Source organism: Sceloporus undulatus, chromosome 3 (genome assembly GCF_019175285.1).
Source record: "Sceloporus undulatus isolate JIND9_A2432 ecotype Alabama chromosome 3, SceUnd_v1.1, whole genome shotgun sequence".
In the NCBI taxonomy this organism is placed as follows: domain Eukaryota; kingdom Metazoa; phylum Chordata; class Lepidosauria; order Squamata; family Phrynosomatidae; genus Sceloporus; species Sceloporus undulatus.
Window position 1 is genome coordinate 261,341,443 of NC_056524.1, and position 18,449 is coordinate 261,359,891.

The 18,449-nt window shown below is 41.3% G+C and overlaps 1 protein-coding gene across 5 annotated transcripts in view; it reads left to right on the forward strand.

Moving 5' to 3' along the window:
* The window catches only part of MFN1 (mitofusin 1), a 95,081-nt gene that overhangs the window by 69,884 nt on the left and 6,748 nt on the right, over positions 1 to 18,449 (forward strand). For all 5 annotated transcript variants that reach the window (XM_042457922.1, XM_042457924.1, XM_042457923.1 and 2 more), the window contains 11 exons: positions 2,002 to 2,110; positions 3,054 to 3,161; positions 3,713 to 3,866; positions 4,011 to 4,078; positions 9,466 to 9,587; positions 10,472 to 10,598; positions 11,237 to 11,341; positions 13,445 to 13,547; positions 14,282 to 14,511; positions 15,342 to 15,497; positions 16,458 to 16,654. In XM_042457922.1, coding sequence (XP_042313856.1) covers positions 2,002 to 2,110; positions 3,054 to 3,161; positions 3,713 to 3,866; positions 4,011 to 4,078; positions 9,466 to 9,587; positions 10,472 to 10,598; positions 11,237 to 11,341; positions 13,445 to 13,547; positions 14,282 to 14,511; positions 15,342 to 15,497; positions 16,458 to 16,654 — 1,479 coding nt within the window. The remainder of the gene's footprint in view (positions 1 to 2,001; positions 2,111 to 3,053; positions 3,162 to 3,712; positions 3,867 to 4,010; positions 4,079 to 9,465; positions 9,588 to 10,471; positions 10,599 to 11,236; positions 11,342 to 13,444; positions 13,548 to 14,281; positions 14,512 to 15,341; positions 15,498 to 16,457; positions 16,655 to 18,449) is intronic.

An 18,449-nucleotide genomic window follows, 5' to 3' on the forward strand; every position in this document is an offset into this window, starting at 1 on the left:
GGGCTCAAAGGCCAAGTCAGTGACTAGAGATTGTGTAAGAGTGAAGACAAAGCCAAGATCAAGTTGGAGCAGAAACATGCTCCTGTGCAGTGAACACTCTCCGATTTGATCATTGTTACATCCTTGACAAACAGTGCACCCACGTCATAAGTGGACGCACTAACGTGGCTTTCAGCATAGATAAGCCGCGTGGGAGCGCTTGGGGTGCGCATCCCATTGAAAGTAATGGGGTGGGTGCCGGTGCGCACATACACCGCCGCACCATTGCGCCATGCCCGACCCCATTACTTTCAATGGGGCTTGAGTATGCTTGTTTTTAATGGGGGGGGGGTCCGGAACGGATCCCCCCCACGTAAAAAGGGCGCACTCATGAAGGAATATAAACATGTTTCTGTCCACCAGGATGTTTTTCCTTGTTTCACAGAAGTAAAGGAAACTTTCTTCTTGGGTGCACGCATGCCTTCAACACCTGCCAGCTATATCATCCCCATGAATTAATAGGGTTTTCTAGGCAAGAAACTCTGAGGGGTTGCCATTTCCCTCTTCGAAATATGGCTATAGTCCCGGTATTCATTGGTGGTCTTCCATCCAAGGAATAATCAGACGACCTGGTTAGCTTCCAAGATCAGACAGGATCTTTTTTCTGTACAGTTGCTGTTTTCCCTGGCCATGTTAACGTTGGCCTAGTTTGGGGTTGCTTTGGTCTAGGCAAATCACTCTGTCCTAGCTACAGTTTCCATTTTTGGTATGTGACATGCTCTAGTCTTCAAAAGTTCTGTATAAGTACATACCAGCATAAAGCAGTCCTCACGTTCAGACATTGCAGGAAGCCAGTTCGGCTGATCTTTAGTGGTTTTGTGTAGGAAGCAACAATGCACACTATTCTTGAAAGACTGCACACGTGGACAGTCAAGTAAAATGGGCACCTGATTACCAAAATGTGGCCTGAAAAGATGCTCTATGTTGATATTCTTTATTCACATCTTAATAATCCTAGGCCGGTTACAGACCGCATTTAGTGCGTGACGAGCACGCACTAGGGTTTACAAAGGTGGTGCTCTGCACCGCCTAACCCTAGTGCGGCTCGTCACACCTAAACGGCGGCGGCCCTTCCATACGGCTGCCGCCGTGAGGACGCACGGCGGCGCCGCCTCTAGAGGGCGGCGGGACGTGACGCCACAATCCGCACAGGGTGCTAGGGCGCCCTTTCGCGGACCAGGAAGGAGCTCCGTTTTTGGAGCTCCTTCCTGGCTGCGGCGCCGCTTTGCTTCGCTGGGCGCAGCCTTCAGACGGCTGCGCCAGAGAAGCAAGGGAGAAGGGGCCAAGCGCCCTTTCTCCCCCTCCCCCCCCCACCGCCGCGGGGTGTCCTTGGGGCTTGAAGCCCCAAGGACACCCCTTTTCAGGCTGCGGGGAAGCGGCATTTTGCTGCTTCCCTGCAGCCTGAAAAGCGGCGGATCGGGGCCTCAGCAGGTGCCGTTCTGGCAGCTCCGGCCCCGATCCGGCGGGGAAAGGGGCAGGTGCAGCTCGCCTCAAAGAGGCGGTCTGTAACCCGCCCTTGGCTTTTGACAACTGCTAATTATGTTGCTAGTTTTAGGATGATTACATTGACCTAGTAGAAAGTAAGTTTACAACACTTTATAGTTTCTTGTTTTATCTGAACCCACAAAAACTATTATTAACAACTTTGGAAAATGTTAGGATATCATGTTAACTTTAAACCATGATTTATTATCATGTCTTTGTCCAGAGCTGTTAACTATAGGTTCCCATTTAAGACCAAATGGAAACGGTAGTTAATGGATGATGCTCAGATTTGTGTTTTGTTCATGGGAATGGAGGATCTCTACAAGATGAAAAGACGCATTTCTATCTTAGCCTAATAAGCGTTTATGGTTTATTTCTGGCTTAAAAAGATGAGATATAGATATCTTACCTGTTTGTAATTTTAAATTGGAAGAACATTGCCCTATGGCCAAGTAACATTCTGACTTTATTACACAGCCCTGGTACTGATGTCACCACAGAGTTGGACAGCTGGATTGATAAATTTTGTCTAGATGCTGATGTCTTTGTCTTAGTTGCTAATTCAGAGTCAACTCTCATGAATACAGTAAGTCATTATTGTTTAAAGGTGCTGTTGATTTGTCTTCCTTGTAGTTTAACACTGAAATTTTTTTAAAATGCTGTTAACTGTAATGAATATCCAGAGCTCTGTCTATAAGATGGGACTCCTGAGATATATGATGCTGTTCCATTCTATTTATTATTAAAGTTGGACAAACTCTGTTTGCCTGTGTAGAAACTGTAGTACATCACCATACCAGTGTCTGAAGAAAAATGCTCAGTATAACTGTGCTCTGTACTTTATAAAAGTTGTAGGTTTACTTTAAGCCAGTATAAAGGACAGCTCCATTTGCTGGTGGAGTCCATTGTGAGGAAGTTATTCTAACAACACCGTCAGAGTGGTTGCACTTGCTGTATCATTCAATGGCTTGCTTGGCTTAATGATGCTTCAAAGTCAGAAATAACTACTGAAATTACAAGAGTGCTTGTTAGGATCTTCAGAGCACTTGGATTTTTGCATGACTGCTGACATTAAAAAAGAAGTATGTCGATTAAAATTCAGCAGTCTCTGTTTTTGAAGTGAGGTTACAAATTAGAGGCCAAAGGTGGCTTGTCATGCCTATTAATTTCTGGAAATGAATTATTTAATGATTTGAATGGAGAGGAAGAATGATAACAAGAGGTGTACATCTGTGAGCAGCCAGTGTGATTCTTTGACATCTTTTGTTAGGGTAATTTTTAAATTTTCCGTAGAGATTTCCAGAGGTGTATACATTGTGTGTACTAGCAGAATAGGGAATGGGAGAGAGGTTGTTAAAACCAAGCTCTCCGTATGATGAAGCTTCTCTGCTTTCTATCTCTGCTACTTCTATGGAGTTCAATGAAATTGCCTTTTCAGCAAGATTGATGGTATGGCTCTGCTTCCCATCTTATTTTCTGCTGTAGGAAGATCCTGGAATTAGTGTGCCTCTTTCTTCTTTTTCTTTTAGGAAAAACAGTTTTTTCACAAAGTAAATGAGAAACTTTCTAAACCAAACATCTTCATCCTTAATAACCGTTGGGATGCTTCTGCAGCAGAGCCTGAATACATGGAGGATGTGAGTTACAATTCTTCCATTATTGTTCTGAAGGAAAAGTGCAAATGTGCTGGGCCAGTATTTAAGAATATAACTCACTTAAGGAGTCTGCTGAGTTGTTGAAGTGAGTTCAGAGGTCTTCCCAGCTTAAGCCACCATACTAGCAGTAGAATCATAGAATCATAGAGCTGGAAAAGACCACAAAGGCTATCCTGTACAGTCCCCTGCCATGCAGGAACTCACAATCAAAGCACTTCTGACAAATGGCCATCCAACCTCTGTTTAAGGTAGAAGTTGTCCATGTCCTGATGACATCACAGTATACATTGGCATTGTTCCATGCCAATTAATAATAATTGGCATGGGTAAGGATCCCATAATATGAAGACATCAGGCATAAAGACTTAATATATATCCAAAAGCAGAAGGCAGAAAAAAAATTGCACTGTGTTTGGCAGCTACCCTGTTTCTTTATGTACTGCTACCCAGAAAGACTTTATAGCTGAATTAACTATTTCCTTTTTGTAAATTAATGAGTGTCCTGACATGCTTCTGCTATTGCCTTTCTGCAGGTACGCAAGCAACACATGGAGCGCTGTCTGACATTCTTAGTAAATGAACTCAAAGTTGTGGATGCTTCTGAGGCCCGGAACAGAATCTTCTTTGTTTCAGCCAAGGAAGTTCTTAGTGCTAGAAAGCACAAAGCCCAGGGCATGCCTGAGTCAGGTATGTATGTATCAGATGTGAAGTCTTCTTTATCCAGTGTTGTATTTCTTGGCAACTCATCTTTTTTAGAATGTCTTAAATTTTAAAGAGTAGGCATTTTCTGCAGAATTTCTGATAATTTATGTTCTGTTTCATGCTTTCTAGGTGCTGCACTTGCTGAAGGATTTCAGACACGTTTCCAAGAGTTTCAACATTTTGAGAAGATATTTGAGGTAAATTTTCTGAGCATCTAAACCAGTTGTCTTTTGGGAGTGGGGTTAAAACAGTGACATTTCTATATCAGGGCCAATGTGAAACATTACCTCCTCCATAATGTAGCAAATCCCAATAAGCACTTTCCTGTATCAGTGTTACTTCCACCATATTGAGCATTGCCATAGGCAAGCACTTCTTGGTGATTTTGGTGTGAAGACTGTACGATTTCAGTTGTTTTTAAATGTTAACCATATATGGTAACCATAAAAAACCAGCGGGGTTTTTTAAATACCACTTTGTGTAATAAGAATTGCTAGTTATGATTGCTTAAACACACTCACCTTATTCCAGGATTTCCCTAAAGAGGTGCCTAGACTGGGCTTCAGGTGTCTCCTTTCATCCTGGGAGACTAAACTCACAGGGAGGCTCTGCATTCAAATAACTGTGATATATCTCTTTCACTAATTCTAACTACATTGGTTAAAGCAGAAGGGAGCATTACATACTGTAGAACTGTGATGGTGAACCTGTGTCAGAGATGGCATGTGATGCCATTTTCCCCAGCACGTGGCAAGGGGAGGAGGAGGAAGAAGTGCATGCTTGTTCCTCCTCCTTCCTGGCCTCCAATTGTCTCTTCATAGGCAGCTGGAAGCCAGGAATGGCAGGGGGAGAGGAGGAGGAAGAGGCACATGCCTGTTTCTCCTCCTTTCCAACCATTCCCGGCCTCCAGTTGCCTCTTCGGAGGCAACTGGAGGCTAGGAACAGTGCAGGGAGAGGAGGAAGAAGAGGCACGCTTGATGTTCCTCCTCTTTTCTGACCCTTCCCAGCCCCTAGTTGACTCTCTGGAGCCAGCTGTAGACTGGGAACGACGTGGGAGGGGAGGAAGAGGCATGTGCCTGTTCCTTTTCTTCCCCCTGCCCCCCAGCCCCCCAGTTGTCTCTGGAGAGGCAGCTGAAGGCCGGGGGGGGGGCAGGGGGAATACCACCCTGGGAGTCCTGACACATGGAGCACAGAGGTCACATGCCCAGAAGGTGGAAGGCACACCCCCAGAAAGCGGAAGTCTTGCCCCCAACATTGGGTAACACCTGGTACTGAAGACCTTTTAGTTTGGGCACTTGGCCCCTAAAAGGTTCACCATCATTGCTCTAGAGGTTTTCCTGAGGACAGTCTTCTGGGGTAGAAAATAGCTTTCCCTCCCTCAACATAAACATTTCTGGTAAGAAATGGAACTGTATCTATGGTATGCTTCCTTTATGTTAATGGTTCTCACTCTTTGTTGTACCATATTTTTTAGTCTTCAGCTTCCAGAAGCTCCAGCTGTGGGAAAGCTTTGGCCAGTGGGGAGAAATTCTGGGAGCTGAAGTCCAGATCATGAGCAGGGCCAGAGACTGAGAACCACTGCTTCATGTAGACACATATTGGGCAAGGGTATTAAAACTCTGCCCCTTAAAGGACTAAACCTTTTTGGGGGGAGACAACTGAGATTATTTTCAGAGTTCTGCTATGAAATAAATTTACATCTGAGCGTTCTTTTTGTTTTCCCTAAGTGTGTTGAACTGTTTTTCTTGTTCTGAAAAGACACCCAGAATTTGACTTAGAGCAATAAGTGGGTGTTGTTTCAATGTAAGAGTTACTGTAATGTATTATTATGCTTTATTTATATAGCTCTGTAGATTTGCACAGCGCTGAGATTGTTTTAACTCAGAGGTGGGCAAATTGTAGTGCTCCAGATGTTGTTGGACTGCAGCTTGAAGCAACCTGAGCTATCATGGCCAATTGTGGGGAGCTAATTACAGTACACAGTTCTTCCCTTTTTGAACTGGAGATGCTAGTCACAGATTCCAGGACCTTCTTCATATGATGTCATGTGTTGTCTGGCTGCATTATTTATTGGGGAAAGGGCAGATTTTGGTATGGTCACCCATATGTTCTGATAATGTGGATGACTGAGTTTGCTTGAATCAACTTCCTCTCTTTTACATTTTCTATCTCTCTTCCCTAGACATTACTAACTTTTGTACTTCTTATAGCTATCTACTACGGATTTTCTGATTGTGTAGTACGTGGGCATGAAATCATAACCCTTTCACCCTCTGCCTTTTTGCCTGTCTGGAATATGACTCTCCTACACATCTTGTCTAGCTCTAACAATGTGCTGTTTATATTTGAACCTCTTGCTTTTTCATTGCTGATTTCTAGATCTGCTTCATCGAGGATCAAGGAATTTTTATTAACTATTATTTTGCATTTCTTTTTTGTTTACTTTTTATTTTATCTTTCTGCCATCAACTGGATAGAGTAGGACTAAGATCCCAAACCCTGAGTGCGGTAAAACAAGATAGGAGCATTTGAGAATTGTCACTCGCTTTGTCAAATGGGCGAATCAAAGAATTATAGAATCGTAGAGTTGGAAGAGATCACAAGGGCCAGTCCAACCCCTGCCATGCAGGAACTCTCAATCAAAGCATCACCTGATGGCCATCCAGCCTCTGCTTAAAGATCTCCAAAGAAGGAAACTACACTACAATCCGAGGGAGTTTGTTCCATTGTCTAACAGCCCTTACTGTCAGGAAGTTCCTCCTAATGTTGAGGTGGAATCTCTTTTCCTGGAGCTTGCATCGATTGTTCCAGGTCCTGTTCTCTGGAGTAGCAGAAAACAAGCTTGTTCCTTCCTCAATATGGCATCCATTCAAATATTTAAACAGGGCTATCATATCACCCCATTAACCTCTTCTCCAGGATAAACATCCCCAGCTCCCTAAGTCGTTCCTCATAGGACATGGTTTCCAGACCCTTCACCATTTTAATCGTCCTCCTTTGGACACGCTCCATTTTCTCAATGTCCTTTTTTAATTGTGGTGCCCAGAACTGGACACAGTATTCCAGGTTGGGCCTGACAAAAGCAGAATACAGTGGCACTATTACTTCTCTTGATCTAGACACTATACTTTCATTGATGCAGCCTAAAATTGCATTGGCCTTTTTAGCTGCCACATCACACTGTTGACTCATGTTCAACTTGTGGTCTACATGGTCTCCTAGATCCTTTCACATGTAGTCTCGTTCAGCCAGGTGTCCCCCATTCTATATCTGTGCATTTCATTCCCCCCCCCCAAGTTCAATAATATACCTATCTCTGTATTGAAATTCATTGTGTTAGCTTTGGCCCAACTTTCTAATTTATTAAAGTCATTTTGAATTTTATCTTGTCCTCTGCACTATTAGCTATTCCTCCTAATTTGATGTCATCTGCAAATTTGATAAGCATGCTCCCTATTCTTTCATCTAAGTCATTGATAAAGATGTTGAATAGCACTGGGCCAAGGACAGAACCCTGTGGCACCCCACTAGTCACTTTTCCCCAGGATGAAAAGGAGCCATTGTTGAGCACCCTTTGGGTTCAGCTGGTCAGCCAATTACTAATCCATGTAACAATTATTTTGTCTAGCCCAAATTTTACAAGCTTTTTTGCAAGAATGTCATGGGGAACTTTGTCAAAGGCCTTACTGAAATCAAGATATACTATATCCACAGCATTCCCTTCATCTACCAAGCTGGTAATTTTATCAAAGAAAGAGATCAGGTTTGTCTGGCATGACTTGTTTCTCTGAAACCCATGTTGACTTTTTGTGATTATGGAATTGCCATCTAAATGTTCACAGACTCTCTGTTTAATGATCTGCTGTAGAATCTTTCCTAGTACTGATGTCAGACTAACTGGACGATAATTGTTGGGATCCTCTTTTTTCCCCTTTTTGAAGATGGGGACAACATTTGCCCTCCTCCAGTCTACTGGGACTTCTTCTGTTCTCCAGGAGTTTTCAAAGATTATTGCCAATGGCTCCGATATTACGTTTGCCAGTTCTTTTAATACCCTTGGATGTAGTTCATCTGGTCCTGGAGACTTAAATTCATTTAGATTAACAAGATATTCCTGTACTATCTCTTTGCTTATTCTGTGCTGAAATTCCCCTATTCTGTCCTCTGCTTCATTATCCTCAGGTTGAGCATCCTTTTCTGAGAACACAGAGGCAAAGAAGGTGTTGAGTAAATCTACCTTTTCTCTGTCTTCTGTTAGCATTTTGCCATCTTCTCCACGCAGTGGCCCTACCATTTCCTTTTTCTTTATCTTGTTATGGGCATAACCAAAAAAGACCTTTTTATTGTTCTTAACCTCTCTAGCAAGCCTGAGTTCATTCTGCACTTTAGCTTTTCTGACTTTACCCCCACACATGCTAGCTATTTGTATTAATTCTTGCTAATCAGATTCTTTTACCACTTAATTAATGGGAATGGATTTAGTATCATTCTTCTTTGGACTGGCACATCATTCCTGTTTTATTTGCTTGTTATATTTCTATGAATCCAAGGTAGCATACATGGTGTTTGTATATTTGGGGACAGACTAAGCGCTGTGATAAATATCATGCATGCAGAAAGCTCTGGCTCATTTCCTGGTTTTCCAATTAGAAGGGTCCCAGGTAAATGATGGGAGAGGTTTTTTTTCCAACACACTACAGAGCTGTTGCCAACCAGAACAGAGTTCTGGGCTCAGTGCACAAGCAATCTGATATAAAGCAATATCCTCTGTTCCATATAAGCTGACATCTAAAGTTTCCAGATTCCTGCAGCACATTACCATGATCAGCAGGTTCATTTCATATATTAAGCAGAGACAAGCCTGTATTTGCTAAGGCATACATTTCCATGGGAGCTGAAAACAGTCAGAGCTGTCTGACCAGAGTACCTATTTTACTACACTTATATATTACAGGTGTACCTCTACACATAAAGCCATTATGTGCACAATAACTCTTGTTGAGAAACCCATCTGGAAATGCTGGGTGACTGGTTAATGCCAGTGGATCTACATTAATCATAATGCCTTGCTTGTGTACAGTGGTGCCTCGGGTTACGAAATTAATTCGTTCCGCGGCTAATTTCGTAACCCGAAAAGCCTTCGTAAGCCGAAAACCCATAGGCGCTAATGGGGAAAAAAGCCGCGGCTCTGCCGCGGCTCCATTTAAAACAGCGCCGGAGTTTTTTCGTAACCCGAAAAAACTTTCGTAACCCGAAACAATAAATCCCTATGGGATTTATTCGTATCCCGAAAAATTCGTAAGCTGGGTATTTCATATCCCGAGGTACCACTGTAATTCTTTTCTTTTGCCCCTTGCACATTACTGTAGCTAGACTATAATGGATAACACTCACTTACTGTTTAATAGAGTTATGACTTTGCTTTCCATCTTACTTTGTTCATTTTGCTTTTGTTCTCTTTATCTTATTTCATTTTTTAAAAAGTTGATTTAAGTAGCAGCAGAATGGTTTCTGACATAGAAATTCCAGATTGTTTTGGTGATGGAATTGCAGTAATGTGTATTGTGGCTTGGGCCTCTCGCAGGAGTGTATCTCGCAGTCAGCAGTGAAAACCAAGTTTGAGCAGCACACTATCAGAGCTAAACAGATCCTAGATACTGTGAAAAATATTATGGACAGCATAAACGTGGCAGCAGCCAACCAAAGGTAGGCCTCTTCTGTTGTGTTCACATTGTTTAGCTAAGCTGGAAAAGGCCCCTGGGTGGCACTGACCTTTCTTCCTTTATCAGGATGTATACAGCCCTTAATCCAATGCTGGCAAGAGGTGGGTACAGTATCTTTTTTGGTTTGTCCCTTCACATACAGAATAGGAAAGTTTTGGCTTTTCCAAATAACTGTTTGATTTTACCTTAGCTGAGATCCCAGGGTCCCAAATAATGTGAAACCTTTGTTTTTAGATCTTGGCCATTTGCTGTCTATTTAAAATTCATGCATCAGCATCCAAGCAAACCGTTCTGTTCCAATTTGAGAATAGGCGTTTAAATGGGGCCAGCAGAGTATTCTGTGTATACTGCCACACTAGTTTAAACTTTAACTTAATTGATCTTTAACTAAAGGCCAGGATTCACAAGTGGGCTGTGCATAAGCTCAAGGTGAGCATTACAAGTGGCATCACTTGCTTTGTCTTTTTATTTGCATGGCGTTTTTATTTGTTCTGTAGACTTTAAAAGAGAGAGAGAAGGCGATGAAAGGGAGGGCAAGACTCCCTGTAACTTGTTGCATAGAACATGGACTGTTGGTGGGGGCATCTTTATACAAGGGGGAGATCCATATTGTCTGTCATAAAGGAGCCCCTTCCTCTTCCCTTATCATGGTATTGTGTGTTCATTGCAAAACAAGGAAGAGATTAACATATATGGTAACTAGTCAAAGCCTCTTGTTCTAGTTTGTATCCTTGAGCCTAGCTTTGTGTTGACCCTGTCAAGCCAGAGCGATAACAGTAATTATGTGCTCAGTTGGCCTGTACAACTGTATTTTTGGACTATTCAATATATAGATACAGGCTGATGGCTGCCTTTCTGCTACTTTAGAGTTCATTCAATGGAAGAGCGAGAGGATCAGAAGGACAGACTGGAATTTGTACGAAACCAGCTCAACCTGTTAACAGAGGATATAAAGAATAAAATCAAAGAGGTTACAGAGGAAGTTGCAAACAAGGTATGTTGCTGATTCCTCAGAAACTGAATAGTTAATGAATAAAATCTTGGTGTGACATTAATGAACTTATCAAGTCTTTAAAGACCTCTGCTGCTGGAACTGAAATTAATAAGTACTTACCACTTCCTAGGAGTAGAGCAGAGTGGCTATAAATGGGAACTATGATCTGGGATTCACAGAGAAACCTAAAACAGTCCTCTGTTTCAGACCAAAGTGTTTTGTCACATCAATAATAGAGGAGCTACTATTGATTGGTTTTATGGGGTTTTAAGGAATAGGGGCAGACTATAGAATGGAATAAATATCATATGGAGTAGAGCTTGGGTTCAGTTTGTAGTATTCTTGTTGAACAATCTTGTGTACTACATCTGGGACTGATCTGTCTGGGATGCCAGAGAGAAGATATTAAACAGTTCTGGGCTAGACAAATGAAACATCTAAATTGGTATAAAGCAGTTTCATAACTTAAAGGTTACTGAAGTAGTTTATATAAAGGACTTTGAACACACTTTTTAAAAGCATATATGACAGAGAGGCATAATTCTCCAAAATATAGTTTTAAAATAACCACCACATAAGTTTTTTTAAAATATCTTTTTCATGCTGCTTTTGTCCACTACACATTTCATCTTTTCCAGGTGTCTTCTGCCATGACTGAGGAAATTTGTCGACTTTCTGTTTTGGTAAACGAATTTAACTCTGATTTTCACCCATCCCCACAAGTCTTGAAACTATATAAAAGTGTAAGTTCTGTTGCAGGTGTAAGTTGGTTTCAGTTCTGTGCTTCCCTAGCATCCTAATTTTTTTTACAGTAGTTAATTTTATGTGTTAGCTACCCCCTTTGGTTTGAAGTCCACATGTTGTTGTTATTGCTTTAATACAGAGTTGGTCAGAATGGTAATGGGGGGAACACATTATGTGAACCCATCTATTTTTTATGATTTAGAAAAGAATAAATTGTTGCTTTCATATTTATTTGGTTCATATGCTATAAAGAAATCAAGGAGTAAAACTAATAATCTCAAGAGGTTTTGCAAAAGGGTCAAGAAACCATTTTTGCCCCAAGGGCTACATTGGCTATGTGGAACTTGAAGGTTCACTGAAGGCAGTGATGTGTGTGGTCAAGATGGAAATTGGGTAGAATTACAGAGTTGTTATTTTTTCCAATTTCAGTCCTTGCCTTTCCTCCTCTCACATATCCACACATTTAAGACACCACTGAAAGCTTCAAAGATCTACTTCTAAAGATTAACACATATCCCCTGCTGAGGGATAAAAAAAGGTTTCTGGATCTGCATGAACTCCAAGCTCCTACTACCTTAGTTCTTCACTCTGCTAAGCTAAATATTATTAGGTTCTATTGTTCTCAAATGCTTAGCAGGTGACCAGAAGTTCATTTAGAGAGCACAAGGAAGCTGGAACACAAATATCTACCACATTCCAATAGTTAGCGTAGAAAGAAAGCAAATTAGCTAATCAAAAACTAAAGACAGGAGATTAAATGAAGGAGGTCATAGTAATGGAGAAAGAGTGTGGTCAGTTGAGATAGGTTTGTGGGCCAAATTAAGCTGGAGCCAATGGTCATCTATCTTTGCTCCTCTTTTTTAAAAACTGTTTGAGATTCCTGTTGGTTTTGAATCATTTTAATAATGCCAATTACTATCCTTGACCTAAATTAATAATATACAGTTAATTTCACTTCTAAACACAGACAAGACAATATGTAACAAATGAATACTGGCAGGGGAGGAGACTGTTTAAAAAGCAGAGTGTCAGCTATGACTCAATTATTGTTTTGTAGAGAAAACATTTGCATTTTGAGGAAGGCAAACATTGTCTTATGAGCAGGAAAAAAATGGCTACCTGCCTGACATCGTACACACACATGCACACACTCCAAATGCTGCTTCTTTGATCAGGGAGAAATTGTGAATTACACGGCTTCCATTGTCAGTTTAGTCAGCTAGAGTGGTGAAATTAATTTGTCAGAGAAGGACCCCTAAGAAATGAAGTTTTGTGTGAAATGCTACTAAGCCTAAAATATTTACTACCTAGAAATTGGTTGTATTATGTTAGGATAGTACATGCAAAATAATATAATGTTATTATATTAATAGTTTATTATGTTGTACCTTGAGATATGTCTAGGGAAATAGTAGGTGTTCTAATGACATGCTACTGGCTGTTCACCACTAAAAATTGTTGAGAGTACTCAGCGCTCAAACTACTACTTAATGTGCCATTTAGAGACTAGAAATCTCAGGTATGCAAACAGCAGAGAAGGCAGCGGGAAATAATTGGCCCGCTGGCTACTCTTAAACCTGAATTTGGGGATTTTTTTTTAACTTATGTACTTTTAAGCAGAGTGAGACAAACCCCTCAGGTTGCAGTTTTTCTGTGTCATAAAAAGGATAGTTATTTACTTTATTATTGTATCTTAGTGCTAGGAAGGGGGCTTCTGGCATTTTCTGTCTCGGGTACCAAATTAATTTGGCTAGCTTTGGGCACGATACCTTTTGGGAGTGGGACAGTATTTGGTGTTGTGTCAGAGCAAAATGTTTGCAGCCAACCCTGCTACAGTGGCGAGGGACATTTGAGAGGCTTCCATCAAATGAAAGCTTACTAATTATTTTTATCCTGCCCCTCATGCAGGTGAAGCAGTTCAGGAGCTGAGTGGTTTTGTGCATTACCAGGCAGTTAGGAGACTAAAGATGGGCATACAAATAGGTGGTGGTGGTGGTGGGGAATCACACGTTGCTGCTTGCACTTTTCTGTGTCTGACTTTTCAGTAGTGAACCTTGGCCAGGCTGCTGGCTTAACTGCTTGCTTTCTCTGTCAAATGCTAGGAACTCAACAAGCACCTAGAAGAGGGCTTGGGGAGGAACCTGGCTGACCGTTGCTCCAGTGAAGTCAACAAGTCTATGCTTCAGTCACAACAGGAAATGATTGGTAATCAACTCTCAGAATGCCTACATTCTGCTTGCGCTGTCTCTCCCAACCACCCATCTCCAAACCTCTATCTGCATACTTGGAGTGGGGATGTATTGATTACAGTGCTTCAAATCCAAACGTCTTAGGAACAATAGGGCTGCCCCATTGCTTATTCCTTTGTGTACAGATTCAGAAATAAGATCAGTTCTAACCAAAGAGTTCCCTTTTTATTTTCTTCTGGCTCAGACCTCTTTGTCTGGTAAGCAGCTACATCACATAGATGTCCTTAGTTCTCTAATCCTGGGGTTCTTACCAGGGTACTAGTTTCCCACTGCATGAGCTCAGTGCTGATGTTCTCATTTCACATCTAGCTACAGGTGCTTCTCAATTCCTGCTTGCTTTCCACAAGGCATAGAATGGCCATATGCTGAGGAGGCATCAGAGATTGTACAGTAAGTCTGGGGGTGGGATAGTTCATTGCTCAGCTTAGTGTAGGACCTCATGGGGAACTACTATGCTGCACTGAAGCATGCAGGATTGCAGCCATAGTTTGCCTTGTTTTAAACAAAATTATTCTTTACCTTTTAAAACTGATCTTTCATAAAACAAGTTATTTATTTTAAAAAATCTTATGCCATCTAAAATACATGCATTGAATGAGCACACATGAATATCAGACATAGCCAGAACTCAATGCTGCATGGTTTGAAATCAGTCCATCTTTACTTTTTATCTGCCTTTCTCCTTTTTAGAAAACCTGCAGCCCCTGTTGCCTCCATCTGTCCAGAATAAGCTCCACGTTCTAGTTCCATGCAGGAAATTTGATCTCAGCTACGATTTGAACTGCCACAGCCTTTGTTCAGATTTCCAAGAAGATATCACATTCCGATTTTCTCTGGGCTGGGCTGCCCTTGTCAGTCGTTTTTTGGGGCCAAAAAACACCCAAAGAGTCCTTTTAGCCATGGCAGAGCCAGCATTGACAGTGAGTACTTCAACGGATTCCTCTAGATGGCTTCAGCTTGTTTTGCCCCTTGCACAAAATAGAACCTAATCCACCAGATATAAGTAGTATTATCTGTGCAACTGTGGAAATCTTTTGTGCACAAAAGCGTCATTCCCAATTCACTTACACGGCAGAACAACTACATTACATTGTGTGTGTGTGTTCTCAAAGATCCCTCAAACAGTGGTGATTAACCATCCATTAAGAAGTCAAGCCCTCCCTCCAGTCCATCTCCCCTGATCCAGGCCTCGGAGGTGGAGAAGATCTGCTGGACCTGATCCTATTCCCCACCACCACTCCCTTCTCCTTTTGTGTCGTGTCTTTTTAGATTGTAAGCCTGAGGGCAGGGAACCGTCCAATTAAAAAGATTGTATATACAGCGCTGTGTAAATTTACAGTGCTTTATAAATAAAGGTTAATAATAATAATAATGGTGACTGTTCACCTGAATTGTATAATTAGCACATTGATTCTTTGACTGAGCTATGTCCAATTAAATAGCACAATAACAATTGAAGACTAGCAAGCCCTATAAAATTTGTATAATGATCTTAGAGTTTGAATTACATGATGCAAAAAAACCCCAAACAAACCCTATTTTACTTCAGTGAAGCACTTGCAAGAAACCATATTAAAATGTGTTAGGAATGAAGCTTATGTTTTTTCTGTTCATATCAGTACCTATAAGTAGTTCAGTCCCTTTGAATTCTGCTTTCGGATCATGGCCACATTAAAATAAGAAATCCTGTCTTAAAACCCAGCTATTCCCCAGGTAGATTTGTCTGAGAGTTTGCATTCTTCTCCCCTAGATTCCTAGATCTCTTGCCTCCACCCCTTGTGCCCCCAGTGCTCCAGCTCTGACAGCAGAGAATGCATCACAGGAGGAGCTCATGGTCTCTCTGGTTACTAATCTGGCGTCTCTGACATCCCGGACCTCCATGACAGTCATCATTGTTGGAGGACTGGTGAGTACCCTGACCAAATCTGCTTTATTGAATAGTGAATTGAGGACAGCTATACAGGAGCATTTTCACCTCTCTCTCCATCTCTTCTAGATTTATCATCAAATCACTGAAAGCAAAGACCTGTTTATTACAGGGGGGTAATGAGAACCTAAATCCTTTGCTTATGGCTACTCAGTAACACACTAGCCTGGTGTGCAGTTCTTGTTTATATACATATTTAAAACTTTTTAAAAATCTGCTTCTCCAAGCAGTTTACAAAATTGGAAAAGAACAAAACAGCCTAAAAGTGTTCATACTGAATGTAATAAACTGGTTTTTGTTTTTTAAACTAACACAACATGTGAAAAGCAACAGTGTCTGCCTTTCAATCAAATGCTATTCAGGAACAATAATAAAATAAGATGCTCACTCAGAGGGGCATTTGAATATTTTAAGGAAGTAATTCCAAAGTGTCAGAGCTTTTTACAAAAGAGCTGGATCCTTCCAGTTGCAGATATGGTCCTTTAAGGAAGGTGGCTATCTGTGAAGATCATAGCAGATTATGGTTGCTCCTACAAAGAGAGGCAATTTCACACTCAGCAGTGAAATATTTTTGTCTCCCAGATGCACTTTGGTCCTACGGAAGGTATGCATTGCCAGACTGACAGTATATATCCTTGTAGAACATTGCCACCTGCACAATAGTAAACCCTATCCCCAAAATTCAGTAATGTGCTATGTAATTCCCCCACCCATCCCCAAAATAAATTCAGTGACTTGTCATGAGACATTTACACCCTGTAATATATTGGAATTCTCACTGAGGTCAAAAATACCCAAAGATCACACCATGAGTTCTTGTAAATGTTTGTTTGTCCTAGTTTCCTATCTCCAAGGAATGCTTTCTAACATATTTTCACTTGTCTAACTCACATGTTTGATAGCTCCTGTTCAGGTTCTGATCTTGGTGCTCTTTTGCAGATTTGGAGAACTGTTGGCTGGAAAGTCATCTCCCTTTCTTTGAGTATGTACGGACTGCTGTATCTCTATGAGAGACTCACTTGGACAACCAAAGCCAAAGAACGAGCCTTCAAGCAGCAGTTTGTAAACTATGCCACAGAAAAACTGCAGTTGATTGTCAGCTTTACAAGTGCAAACTGTAGTCACCAGGTGCAACAGTACGTCTTTGCTGTTTTGTGATTTGTTTTGGAACTTCAGTTCCAAAGAGAGAAGTTCCTTACATACTCGCTGCTCAGCCTTTCTGCACATATTGCTCAGATGTATATTGAGATGATTCCATTTCTGAATGTTAAGTGAATAGAAACGTTTCTTTAATCAATACCAGGAAAGAGTCTAGAGCAGATCATTAAACAGAGATTCTATGAACATCTAGATGGCAATTCCATAATCACAAAAAGTCAACATGGGTTTCAGAGAAACAGTCATGCCAGACGAATCTGATCTCTTGATAAAATTACCAGTTTAGTAGATGAAGGGAATGCTGTGGATATAGTATATCTTGATTTCAAGAAGATCTTTGACAAAGTTTCCCATGACATTCTTGCAAACAAGCTTGTAAAATTTGGCCTAGACAAGGTAACTGTTAACATGGATTTGTAATTGGTTGACTGGCCAAACCCAAAGAGTGCTCAACAATGGCTCCTCTTCATCCTGGAAAGAAGTGTCCAGTGGGGTCCCACTGGGCTTGTCCTGGGGCCAGAGTTATTCAACATCTTTATCGATGACTTGGATGAAAGAATAGGGAGCATGCTTATCGAATTTGCAGATGACACCAAATTAAGAGGAATAGCTAATACTCCACAGGACAGGATCAAAATTCAAAATGACCTGAATAGACTAGAAAGCTGGGCCAAAGCTAACAAAACTTGGCTTGGGCCCGAGTTACTTGAGGGAGCGCCTCTCCCTACATAATCCGCCCCATACTCTCAGAACAACGGGGAAATTTTTACTTGAACACCCTAAGGTGAGACTGGTAATGACTCACCAAAGAGCCTATACAATGACTGCTCCAACTCACTGGAATGCACTCCTGGAGGAGATTCGACTTAGTTGTACATTGGAAGCCTTCAAGAAGGCTCTGAAAACCTATCTCTTCCAGTTAGCATATCCTCCTGATTCTCTTTAGAGAAAGTATTCCCCAACTAGGTTAAGACAACTACCCATAACTGATATCCCGACTATTTTTAACTGCACTGTTTTTAAAAATTGAATTGTTCATAACTGTTTTTAATCTGTTTTTAATATTGCATTTGACATGTGTCACTTATCGTATGTACACCGCTTTGATCTGGAGGAAAAGCAGTATATAAATAAAAGCTTTATTATTATTATTAAAATGAACAACACGGAGAAATGTAAGGTACTGCACTTAGGGTGGAAAAACGAAATGCATAGGTATAGGATGGGGGACACCTGACTGAACGAGACTACATGTGAAAGGGATCTAGGAGTCCATGTAGACCACAAGTTGAACATGAGTCAACAGTGTGATGTGGCAGCTAAAAAGGACAATGCAATTTTAGGCTGCATCAATAAAAGTATAGTGTCTAGATCAAGAGAAGTAATAGTGCCTCTGTATTCTGCTTTGGTCAGGCCTGACCTGGAATATTGTGTCCAGTCCTGGGCACCACAATTTAAAAAGGACATTGAGAAACTGGAGCATGTCCAGAGGAGGGTGACTAAAATGGTGAAGGATCTGGAGACCATCGCCTATGGGGAACGACTTAGGGAGCTGGGGATGTTTAGCCTGGAGAAAAGAAAGTTAAGAGGTGATATGATAGCCCTGTTTCAATATTTGAAGGGGTGTCATATTGAGGAGGGAGCAAGCTTGTTTTCTGCTGCTCCAGAGAACAGGACCCGGAACAATGGATGCAAGCTGCAGGAAAAGAGATTCCACCTCAACATTAGGAGGAACTTCCTGACAGTAAGGGCTGTTCGACAGTGGAACACACT